General features: G+C 30.7%; 3 protein-coding genes and 1 long non-coding RNA gene across 4 annotated transcripts; 2 read left to right on the top strand and 2 right to left on the bottom strand.

Annotated features, from left to right (window-relative positions):
* Window positions 1-75: 75 nt before the first annotated feature.
* Window positions 76-2,080, bottom strand: LOC112905756. The gene is made up of 3 exons (XR_003231990.1): window positions 1,862-2,080; window positions 1,582-1,739; window positions 76-732 (listed from the first exon to the last, which is right to left on the bottom strand). It is a non-coding gene; the product is annotated as an uncharacterized LOC112905756 (long non-coding RNA).
* A 326-nt stretch (window positions 2,081-2,406) lies between these two features.
* LOC108742252 (NADH dehydrogenase [ubiquinone] 1 beta subcomplex subunit 7) lies at window positions 2,407-3,608 on the top strand. The gene is made up of 3 exons (XM_018477390.2): window positions 2,407-2,653; window positions 2,710-2,878; window positions 3,439-3,608. Exons 1-3 carry the CDS (start codon window positions 2,521-2,523, stop codon window positions 3,521-3,523), a joined length of 387 nt encoding a protein of 128 aa, XP_018332892.1. The 5' UTR covers window positions 2,407-2,520; the 3' UTR covers window positions 3,524-3,608.
* A 43-nt stretch (window positions 3,609-3,651) lies between these two features.
* Window positions 3,652-9,991, bottom strand: LOC108742250 (phospholipase A-2-activating protein). Its single transcript, XM_018477383.2, has 12 exons — window positions 9,770-9,991; window positions 9,509-9,702; window positions 9,214-9,447; window positions 8,378-8,522; window positions 8,103-8,270; window positions 7,910-8,044; window positions 7,664-7,853; window positions 7,468-7,608; window positions 7,067-7,214; window positions 5,669-5,956; window positions 5,274-5,545; window positions 3,652-4,067 (listed from the first exon to the last, which is right to left on the bottom strand). Exons 1-12 carry the CDS (start codon window positions 9,901-9,903, stop codon window positions 3,744-3,746), a joined length of 2,373 nt encoding a protein of 790 aa, XP_018332885.2. The 5' UTR covers window positions 9,904-9,991; the 3' UTR covers window positions 3,652-3,743.
* Window positions 9,992-11,011: 1,020 nt separating this feature from the next.
* Window positions 11,012-11,516, top strand: LOC112905757 (NADH dehydrogenase [ubiquinone] 1 beta subcomplex subunit 7-like). The gene is made up of 2 exons (XM_025978795.1): window positions 11,012-11,260; window positions 11,317-11,516. The coding sequence occupies exons 1-2, from the start codon at window positions 11,128-11,130 to the stop codon at window positions 11,487-11,489; spliced, it is 306 nt and encodes a 101-aa protein (XP_025834580.1). The 5' UTR covers window positions 11,012-11,127; the 3' UTR covers window positions 11,490-11,516.
* Window positions 11,517-11,625: the final 109 nt, after the last annotated feature.

Genomic DNA, 11,625 nt, shown 5'->3' with positions numbered 1-11,625 from the left:
TTTTTTTCCGCAATTTTAACTATAAGTAACTTTCTTTATCAGAAATCGTAAAAAAATGTAATATACACGAGACATTAGAGAAATACATATACAAAACAAAGTGAAAAAAAATAATTTACATTAACAGTGTAAGTATCGTAATACATAGACCGCTTATGTACCAAATAAAATTAGATTATTTTATTTAAACCTAAACATTTAGATGCTTACGAGTTTCGACTCACACCGTAGCAGCCACTTTTGTACTATGATAATTTGAATTTAAAATACCGCTGACGACTGCTCGTCTTTGATATAATATAGACAACTCACTTCACTGCAAAGTATTCTGAGCGTCAGACTGCAGTGGCAGTCCTGAATTCCTTTATTTATTAAAGATTCGGCTTTCAAAATCAACAGCTTAAAATATTAATACTCAACAAAAAACCTTTCTAAATTGGGGATTGGAACTGCACATCGATGTTCTCTTTTAGAAAAAAATTGAATAAGCTGACGGTATTATACAAAGAAGTAACATATGTTCGTCATCCTATGATTATATTCTAGTTTGTTTGTTAACCAAATTGACACCAGATTAATAAAGTGTAATTAATATTAATTTAACTATGCATTATTACCTGAATTAACTGTGGAATGAAAATCAAATTGAGAAGGAGTACCAGGTCAGACATCCCATGTCATCATCGCTAGGGTCAAAATTAACATCCTACTCTTTCTTATTTGTTAGTCAATCTGTAGAAACAAACAAAAAATAATTAAATACTTTTAATCAATATTATTTTAAAGGTGATTGCTAAAATAATATATACACAATGTACAACTTAACAGAAATAGTTTGGCCCCTGGTATTTCGAGAGAACGGGGTAAGATACAATGAAAGGGTATTCGAAGGAAAGAGATGCAGTTTATCGCTGGGTATGTGTGCTGGTTTTCAAATCGGACCTGTATTGTATAAGTAAACTCACTTCAGGATGTCTTAATTGTATCTGTAATATTTACAGGAAAACTAATAATGCACTTTACATGTAGTAGTTTCACCTATTTTGCATTTTGTTTTTTTAATAACTTTTGAAAGTATTTTACTCTCTAAAATTAGGTGAAAATCATTGTTAATTATAACTATCGTTGAAGTTTCGGATTTAAAGTTGTTCTCTGATAATAATGGTGGTTTTCACAAAACCACGATGACCAAACTAACCATCCACACTACAATATTATATCAATTGTGTTAATGGACCATTGCTTACATTACATTATTTACATATTGCAGGGGCCGAGCTATTTCTGTCAGATAATACCATTTATTCATAAGGAAATAAACAGCTGCTACGATATTTAATCCCTATGACTCTTCTTTTCACTCTCAAATTAGTCACATATACGTCATTTATATTACTTTACAAAAAAACAAATTAAAATGTATTATGCTAAGATTCACACTGCTGGATTTTCACATTAATTCTGCTGTTTTGCTTTTGACATTTCCGAAACGTTTAAAATCTGTCTTTTAAAAATAAGTTACAAATCTCTAAGAAATTGAGGTTTGTAGGACCTCATCTACTATTCTTAAATGTTACTTACCAATTTATGTCATAAATTTTTCCTTTAACAATAACACAGTGTCTCCATTCCCAATGACAAAAGGCACCTTCACTCTTTCCTCAGGACTGTTGGTACTGCTACTTTGCACAGAGAAAGAGAAACTAAAATTTCATCACATGTGATCCCAAGTTTTTATGCTGTTGTAAAATAAAATATTATGAGAAAGTATTCAGACTTGATTAATTTAGCCTCTTTACTAAAAAACATGCCTAATACAATATTAAAGTATTATAAACAGTTAATTAAAAAGAAGACTCACCCCTAATTACCCATAAAACTTTTTGAGCAGACACGTGTTTCGCCCACTTAATACGTGGGCATTATCAACGCTTTTTTTAAATTTATGCTGTGGACAATATATACACATTGAAGGGAATACTATAGGTACACTACAACTGACTACAACGTTTATTTATACTGTGGACAATAGATAAACGTTAAAGGAAATATCGTAATCTCTATTCAAGTACAATATGCAGTAATATTATCTATGGCAGTAATAATGATGTTATGCATTCTCACCATTCTCACCTTCTTTAACCACAGAAAGTAGCGTTCGTAGCGTTCTAAACGATTTATATCCGTTGCCATATTCACACAACTCCACTTTACTGATCGTATAAAAATATGCTATTTTATGAAAATCATAATTGTTGTTTGGTTTTTACGACTCTTTGAAAATTAGTTGGCAAATGTCAAGTATTTAATCAATTGTTTTCTTTGGTAAAGCTCATTTTGGAAAAACAAAAGAGGGGAATTTCTAATTGGCTGAATAGCTGAGAAGTTCAAATCGGTTCAAATGTCAAAAAATATTTGTCTATCAACAGTGGATCAATTTGTGTTTGACGAAGTATTGCTTTGATTGTTTCAGTCAAGTTTTAGTTTTAAAGTTGATACTTTGAGTTAACAAATTTTACAATGGGTAATTCCTTTGGACATATCTTCGAGAATGCCTATAACTTATATATGCACCCCGATATTACACCTAGTCCTTTAGATGAGCCTAGTTACGATCCAAATTTTGGATTTCCTAATGGTCGTGTCGAAAGAGGTTATTTATGTAATATTTTTATTTCGTAAAAATAAGAGAAACGATTCATGTTTTAGTTTCAAAGGCAACTAAAGAAGAACTGATCTCTGCTAAAGTACCACTTAATAAACGTGATTATTGTGCACATTTAGGGATTGCATATAAAGCTTGTAGGAAAGACCATTGGCCATTTGCTGTGAAATGTTCGCATGAGAAACATGCTTATCTAAATTGTGAATATGAAGAGTAAGTGCTATTAAATAGCAATTTTATGCTGTTGTATTATAATATTTTCACTCGGGGCATAATTGAATACAATTTATTAATTGAATAAAACCTATACAACTTATAAGGCACCAATAGCAGGGCCCAAAGCGAGATACTAAAACGTAACAAAATAACTAATTATTAACATGACTAAAAATGCTACTAACTCACAAAGCACAACGATTTGAAATAAATCTAAATAAAAAACAAGTACTTATTACTCTTCTTAGTCATTAGTAACTAACAATTGTTATACCTTACTGTTTTCTTTAATTCAAGTACAGAAAGCATGATAATTAATTAAATAAATAAGAGCTACTATTTGAAAAAAACAATATTTTCAATAGTAATGAAAATATTTCCCATATTAGAAAATTATGCTGTTATTGTTGAAGGGCTTTCTTAGTAATCTTTATCTTAATTCCAAATGAATTCATTAAATTAGCCATATTTGGATGTTCTCAATTTAACAGTTTAAAAACTGCTTAATAGTGTATATTTGTTTACAAGAGGTTGAATGATGAGGATATTTTTTACAGCTTTGTTCTTCGTATGAAGGAATATGAGCGCGAAAGAAGACTACGTGTAAAGTGTGGACCTCCAGTTATTGAAACACCTGCTTAAAAGTAGCAACTCGTAGTTACCAGAGTAGATTATTTAAAATTGTAAAATAAGACACCTGTTTACATTAAATTAATTTGTTCTATAATTTGTTTTCTTTTCAAGGCAATCTAATAATCTTAGTAACAACGTTATCCCTCATTATTGTTGGGTTTATTTAATTCAATTAAAAAAGTTAAAATTTAACATTTTTTCTTACAATAAATAATAATGGATTGTTTATTTAACCCAATAATTTATTTTGAACTTGAGAAGCGCAATTCTTTCTTTTAAGTTCTATTTCATTTGAGTATTGACTTGCATGATCGTTCAATCTTTCCATGAATTTATCATCCTCCAACACTTTCTGTCGGACAGCGTTTGCTTGTTCAGATGAGCCTGAGCTCAGCATCGTTCCAAGTGCAACATATGCCCTGAACTGAGCTTCATTATCGTCTAATAAATTAATCATATCGGGCAATACATTTGCAAGAATCAATATGCCGAATTCGTCGCTTTTCTTCAAGCAGAGTACGGTTAAATTCAGTAAGAGAGTCGCTAGCGCTATCTGTAATAATGTTAATTTAAGTTTTACAAACAATAACTGATAAAAGATTAAAAGTTTTACAGAAAAAATGACACATGTATAAGAAAGATACTCGTTAGTGTGAATAGAAAAAACAGCTGTACATATTACCGATTAGTTTACGTCAACGATTGTTGTATCTAATATGTAATAACCATCTATAATTACCAAATAAATTAAACAATAATACATATTCATTAAAAGACAATGATAAGTATCCATTGTAAGGTCAATGTGCATTCGTTTCTATAAGCGAAGGTTTAATTTGCTCTTGATCATCATCATAAGGTCGTCAGTCCTAAGACTGGTTGGACACGTACCTCCACTCTTTCCTATCCTGAGCTAAACTTCGCATTTCCCTAAAACTAGAACAGGCCACATCCTTAACTATTTGCGAACAGTAATCTAATCTAGGTCTACCTCTACCCCTCCCAACTCCCATCCCTGCCTCTAATATGTCTCTGACTAGACCTTCATGCCTAAGGTGTCCTACCAACCTATCTCGCCTATTTTTTATTGACTTCCATAGAGTCCTCTGTTCTCCTATTCTTTCCAATACCTCTTCATTTCTAACCTTTTCTACCCACGATATCCTCATCATCCGCCTATAACACCACATTTCGAACGCTTCTAACCTTTTCTTTTCCGCCGCTCCCACTGTCCATGTTTCGCACCCGTACAACGCCGTGCTCCAAACATACACCTTTAACAACCTTTTTCGAATTTCTAAATTAACCGTTCGCGAGCATAGAAGTGACTTCTTTTTATTAAAGGCGACACGAGCCTGCGCTATCCTCTGCTTTATATCCCTACTACTCCTTCCCTCCTGACTTATCTGACTTCCTAGGTATCTAAAATCAGCCACTTCTTCTAATTTTTCGTCTCCTATCTTTATATTAGCTCTTTCTCTACTTTTTCTTCCCTTGCATGCCAGTATTTTTGCTCTTGATATGTGAGTATAATTAATATGCCATTCAAGTTATACGGTTTCCATTATGCGATGCCCACTATCGAGTGTCTATCGTACAAGTAAAATTTTATTGCCTGGGTCTTATACAAACAAATTAAGTGAACTGTTTTAACGGATCAGTGAAAATGTCAAAAACATTAGTTTGTAATGAACCACATTATTAAACCTCTACTTACAATTATGTAATTGCAAAACAGACATTTTATTTGAAGACATACCTGTGAATTTTTATTGCCAACATTTAAGCCGGTGATATTTTCTAATATTTCAGTTCTATTGTGAAAAATTAAATTCTCACCAAAAGAATGAGCGAAAAAATTACATAGAGCTCTAAATGACACTAATGTGTTATTGGCAATTTTACATTCTGGAGAAATGAAACGTTTAAGTTTTTCTATTATAATACCGCCATGGCTGGTACATATATATTTGTTGTTTGTTTCATTTCTTACGGCTAATCGTATGACATCAATAACAGGAAAAATTATTTCTGAAAAAGAAAATACATTTTTTTAAAAACTACATTTATCTGTATATCATTTCTGATTAAATGCTGCAAAGTGGAATAATATAAAAATTTTGTGAGCTTATTTAAATTTTAAACATGTTTTACCATCATTCCAATTTAAAAGTTCAAATAACAGTTCTAGATATTTAGGATCAATAAATGGACCATTGCACATTTTAATAATGCCTTCGAAAACAGATTCATCAAGTTTTCCTTGGCCCTCGCTGAGTTTGCCATTAAATTCCTTTAATTTAGCTAAAATTAAATTTGGGTCACCCATTTCAAATAATCTGTATGTAGTTTGAGGAAAAAGATTCGTTTTTGGAACACTTATTTGGTTAGTACTACCAGTGTTGTAACTATTTGCTCCAGTAAAAGGATCTAAATTCGCTCCTGAAATAGAAGAAAATAAAAAATATGTATACATACATATGAAGGCAACAATAGAAAATCGACAACAAAATATTTAATTAAAAAATTAGAGCACACTTCTAGCACATTTTAAGGAAAAATATCGATTGATAATTTCTTTTTAAACATAATAATAATAAAAAAGTTACACAATTGATTTATCAAAAAAAATTGCTTAACATTTTATTATACACTCAGATCTGTAGATTCGAAATATTAAAAATACGGTATGCAATTTTAATTATATGACATAGAAATTTATTTTATTTATTGACAACCAGTTGAATATAATATTTTAGATAGTGCATCTATCCCTCTATAAGCTATCAGGGTTACCTGAGCTTAGGCTGGTAATAACTTAAAACTAATACTTAACTAATGTATAAGAATGTTATATAATTGTTTATACTTTTCGTAATTATAAGTGATACGCGACATCTCAGAACGAATAAAAAGAAAAATTTAACAGAATTAAGATTACATTAAACCGGACAGAATATTTTTTTTTAATTTAATTTTTTTCGTCTTTTCGGTTTTTAAATATTTGTAGTCATTAATTAATGAGTCGAATACAGTGATTGTTTTGCAGTAACTATTTTTATTACTGACAGATTGCTTCCTAATAGGAAGTAGTATATGCTAAAATCTGGTTTTATTCGTTGATTTAATGTAAAAATTATAACAAAAACATAAAAAAATAAAACATAAACGAAAATGAATGTTGATCGATCAAAAAATAGGAAACTAAGCTTTATTGAATTTTTATAAATTAAAGTTCTAGGCTCAAACAAACATTATCAATAAGAAAAAACCATAGGTTCTTTCTTATAACCGTCAGAGTATATCCTACATTTTAGACATTTAACGATGTAACAGTCATATTTAATTTAATAGTTAATTAGAATTTATTTATTATACTATTACACATGGGCATAAATGCCAATTGGGCTTGTTTGTATAGCGCTTAATAAATTTGTTGATTTTTTTGTGTTTTCATATGTACTTACGTATGGCGATTTTTTTTAGTATTTTTATTTTGCTTTTTTTTATTGTTAGAATTCAAACTTTATGTAAATGGTGAAAGCATCTTACCATTATTTGTAGGAATACTGCTTGCATTACTCGGTTTACCCCCACTAGGCGTGTATCTCGATGCACCCGTGAATGGATCTATATATTCAGAGTTTACCGGTATATTGTTACTTGCACTTTGGCTGTTTTGTAAAATAAAATTGACCACCTTAAAAAAGTATCTAATTATTTACATAAATTATGAATTTATCTTTCCAATGATTCAGATTTTCCATACTTTATAATAAATATCTGCAATGTCTCAACTTATATAATTTGAGCATATATATTATTACAAGTACATCTGAAGTATTGGTTAACTATACTAATTTATTTCTTTTAATTACAGGCTTATTATAAAAATGTAATATTTTATTTAATAGGATCCTATAATATATAGGAAACAAATTAAACTTATTTACCTGTTCCAAATAATCTGCAGGCAACATATTTTTTTGCAAAAATGCGTGTGCTGTTACATAGGGGTCTTCTCCTTTATTATACGGTAACTTAAGGGGTGGCTTACCGTCTTCAACGTCTACAGAAAATACGAAATCGTAGTACTAAAATAATGAATATGCTTTAGAGGGTTAATAACGGAACTGTTAAGGCGTTTACTTTTCCTTCATGCAATGTTTTCCCTTCGTTGGCTTTGTCAACGCCACCCAAAACTTCGCCCACTTTTTCCCAGTGACTATTTTCACCTTCGTCAACCCATGTGTAGGCAACTACTCCATTAACTTCTCGAATCATCTTCATTTGCCCAGCATGCTTACCGGGTTCATATAGAGCTTCGCAACCTGGCAAACTGTCGTAATAAAATTAAGGATTATTTTTTTTTATTTCCTTAGTGAAGTTATTTACTCTGAAACTTTATAACCTCCTATTTCTTGAGTGGCTTGCTTTGATAAAGCGTTAACTTCCTCTTCAAAAGCTTTTAAGGTTTCTTCAGACGCATAACGGCTCTCATGTTGGGTAAAAACTCTTACAACACCATCACTAAAATGGCTTTATAATTAAACTAGATTTCTTTGAAAATTTAATTATTAATTTGCACCTCGATCCAGTAACAATATCGCCATTGCTTAGACATTCTACACACCAAACAGACTGTGCAGGTAATTGGAAAGTTTGGATATTTTCACCATCTTTCCAGTATCGTATTGTTCTATCTTCATCTGATGTAACAATAGCATTTGGACCATCTGCTTCATTTCTAGCAATGCTAAAATGGAAGATATTTACTTTTGTGCATTTAGTAAAACTAACTGCAACTATTACAAATAAAAAAGATTTTGTAGTACTTTAAGTTATTAATGCTGCAAATATTACCCATATATGTAATTAGTGTGTCCATAATATGTTTGCAAATTTTTCCCATTATAACTCCAAACTCTAATTGTTGCATCATTGGCTACACTGACAAAAAATTGTAAATCTGGTAAGTCTACTAAATTTCTAACACAATCTGTATGACCTAAAAGTAGAAATTCACATCTGGAATATCGAATGATGATACTGAAGTTTTAAAAGAAATTAATTACATTATTGAGCTTTTTAATTAGACTTTGTAGATTGACAAGTACGTTTAAGAAAGTCAAGTTTGTCCATACATGGAAATTATAATATGGAAAAATAGAATAGCTTCAAGTACTTAATGATACATGTTACAGTATTGATAGAAACCTCAATAAATACTCTAAATCAACCTATTTCTACGAGAATAAAACAAAACCAAATATCTAGATGCAAACAGTGTCTCGAGTACCTTTAAACAAATGGTGTTTTTTAAAGTTTGTGAATCGCAGAAATATTAAATAAATAATATTCACAATTATTTGCTAAACTATTACTACGCATATGAACCTCCATGTCACTTTCGTAGTTAGTAATATCTTGTACTTGTGCTAGTATTCAATTAGTAGCACGGTGTACTCTTGTAAGGTTAAAATTTTTACATAGGTGAGGTAAACAAATTTCAAGTTTTAAAAATTTGTTTAAGAAAAAAATACATATCACTTTTATAAATATAATTTTGTTTTGTAGTAGTTTATGGTGCAATTATATTCAATACTTAAAAAGTTTTATCACAAGCTATTTGTTAAGTTTAAAGAAAATGAGGGTAGTTATAAAATAATAAGAAAGCAAATAAATTAAATATTTTTTACCGTGAAGAATTTGTATCCTATGACCATCTTTGGAGAATATCGTTATGTTTTTGTCTGCAGAAGCTGTAACTATATTTGTATTGGGTAACTGAATAACTGCCCAAACAGCAGCAGTGTGTCCAGTGAATGTTACTAATGAGTTTGGTAGGTTGTTTATAGACCACAATTTTGCAGTATTATCCCAAGATGAACTAAGAAATGTATTCTTTTCACAGCCTTTTGATAAATAACAAACTGAAATAGAATAATTTTTAACCCATACATATTTACTTATAATTTGTTAAATAAACTGAACCAGTATTTTTGTGTTCTTCCAATTTTACTGATGCGAAAGGTTCATGGATTTTATAAATTAAAATAGCACTGTCATTGCCACCAGTAATAACAGTTCCTGTCGGAAATAATTCATTTGGTTCTAAATATAAAACTGAAGCTACAAAATTTTTATGATCCCTATAAGTAAGAGCCTCGGTGTAACCGGGATTTATTCTAGAAGAGCAATTAAAGAAGACTGAATTAGTTTAATGGTAGAAAAATGATGAATTTGCACTCTTACCCATTAGGATTCCACAATTTTGCAGTTTTGTCTCTAGAGCCGCTTATAATCGAGTTCTCTGGAGTAACAGCTATTGAACGAACATCTAACGAGTGTCCAAAAAGAATCGCGCTTAATTTAAACGGTTTTGCCATTTTTTTTAATTAGACTTTTTATTCTTACTTAGAAATTTTAGGTTAAGTTCGCCGATTTTTTGATTTGACGTAATCTATGACTTGACGTGTAGCAAGTGTACTTTTTACTTTTTACCCATTCTTTACTTATAAGATTTCTATGGATGCATTCATAGATAAGAAGTACATATTAGAGTACGTTCACACAAATCGCAAGCTTATGTTCGCGGTTTTTCCTGTTTTACTAGGTTCTGAGCGTTTTATTTGACATTTCAAGTGGAATGGGTTTGAAGTATGCTTGAATTCAATGCCTTTTGTGCCATTTGTGTCCTAAGCGACCAATGGTTGACTAGATAGAATGACAATCTTTTAAAAGGTTATATGTTTTATATTATTATGATGAAATAACTTCCCTTATACAATAATTGAATAGGATCAATACCCACCGACGTAGTTTATGTCGATGTTAATACCAATCCCAAACCTATAATCCCATTCAGACTTGATTAATTTAGCCTCTTTACTAAAAAACATGCCTAATACAATATTAAAGTATTATAAACAGTTAATTAAAAAGAAGACTCACCCCTAATTACCCATAAAACTTTTTGAGCAGACACGTGTTTCGCCCACTTAATACGTGGGCATTATCAACGCTTTTTTTAAATTTATGCTGTGGACAATATATACACATTGAAGGGAATACTATAGGTACACTACAACTGACTACAACGTTTATTTATACTGTGGACAATAGATAAACGTTAAAGGAAATATCGTAATCTCTATTCAAGTACAATATGCAGTAATATTATCTATGGCAGTAATAATGATGTTATGCATTCTCACCATTCTCACCTTCTTTAACCACAGAAAGTAGCGTTCGTAGCGTTCTAAACGATTTATATCCGTTGCCATATTCACACAACTCCACTTTACTGATCGTATAAAAATATGCTATTTTATGAAAATCATAATTGTTGTTTGGTTTTTACGACTCTTTGAAAATTAGTTGGCAAATGTCAAGTATTTAATCAATTGTTTTCTTTGGTAAAGCTCATTTTGGAAAAACAAAAGAGGGGAATTTCTAATTGGCTGAATAGCTGAGAAGTTCAAATCGGTTCAAATGTCAAAAAATATTTGTCTATCAACAGTGGATCAATTTGTGTTTGACGAAGTATTGCTTTGATTGTTTCAGTCAAGTTTTAGTTTTAAAGTTGATACTTTGAGTTAACAAATTTTACAATGGGTAATTCCTTTGGACATATCTTCGAGAATGCCTATAACTTATATATGCACCCCGATATTACACCTAGTCCTTTAGATGAGCCTAGTTACGATCCAAATTTTGGATTTCCTAATGGTCGTGTCGAAAGAGGTTATTTATGTAATATTTTTATTTCGTAAAAATAAGAGAAACGATTCATGTTTTAGTTTCAAAGGCAACTAAAGAAGAACTGATCTCTGCTAAAGTACCACTTAATAAACGTGATTATTGTGCACATTTAGGGATTGCATATAAAGCTTGTAGGAAAGACCATTGGCCATTTGCTGTGAAATGTTCGCATGAGAAACATGCTTATCTAAATTGTGAATATGAAGAGTAAGTGCTATTAAATAGCAATTTTATGCTGTTGTATTATAATATTTTCACTCGGGGCATAATTGAATACAATTTATTAATTGAATAAAACCTATACAACTTATAAGGCACCAATAGCAGGGCCCAAAGCGAGATACTAA

Source organism: Agrilus planipennis, unplaced genomic scaffold (assembly GCF_000699045.2).
Source record: "Agrilus planipennis isolate EAB-ADULT unplaced genomic scaffold, Apla_2.0 scaffold388, whole genome shotgun sequence".
NCBI lineage: Eukaryota > Metazoa > Arthropoda > Insecta > Coleoptera > Buprestidae > Agrilus > Agrilus planipennis.
Note: the sequence above shows the minus strand (reverse complement) of the source record. Positions and strands in the feature narration are given on the sequence as shown.

Excerpts from the sequence above, each read along its gene's own strand:
- LOC108742252 (XM_018477390.2), top strand. The coding sequence starts at position 2,521 with ATGGGTAATTCCTTTGGACATATCTTCGAGAATGCCTATAACTTATAT. Across the intron at positions 2,654-2,709 it reads TAATGGTCGTGTCGAAAGAG|TTTCAAAGGCAACTAAAGAA; the intron begins GTTATTTATGTA and ends TTCATGTTTTAG. Across the intron at positions 2,879-3,438 it reads CTAAATTGTGAATATGAAGA|CTTTGTTCTTCGTATGAAGG; the intron begins GTAAGTGCTATT and ends TATTTTTTACAG.
- LOC108742250 (XM_018477383.2), bottom strand. The coding sequence starts at position 9,903 with ATGGCAAAACCGTTTAAATTAAGCGCGATTCTTTTTGGACACTCGTTA. Across the intron at positions 8,271-8,377 it reads CACACTAATTACATATATGG|CATTGCTAGAAATGAAGCAG; the intron begins GTAATATTTGCA and ends CTTCCATTTTAG. Across the intron at positions 8,045-8,102 it reads GATATTGTTACTGGATCGAG|TGATGGTGTTGTAAGAGTTT; the intron begins GTGCAAATTAAT and ends AAGCCATTTTAG.
- LOC112905757 (XM_025978795.1), top strand. The coding sequence starts at position 11,128 with ATGGGTAATTCCTTTGGACATATCTTCGAGAATGCCTATAACTTATAT. Across the intron at positions 11,261-11,316 it reads TAATGGTCGTGTCGAAAGAG|TTTCAAAGGCAACTAAAGAA; the intron begins GTTATTTATGTA and ends TTCATGTTTTAG.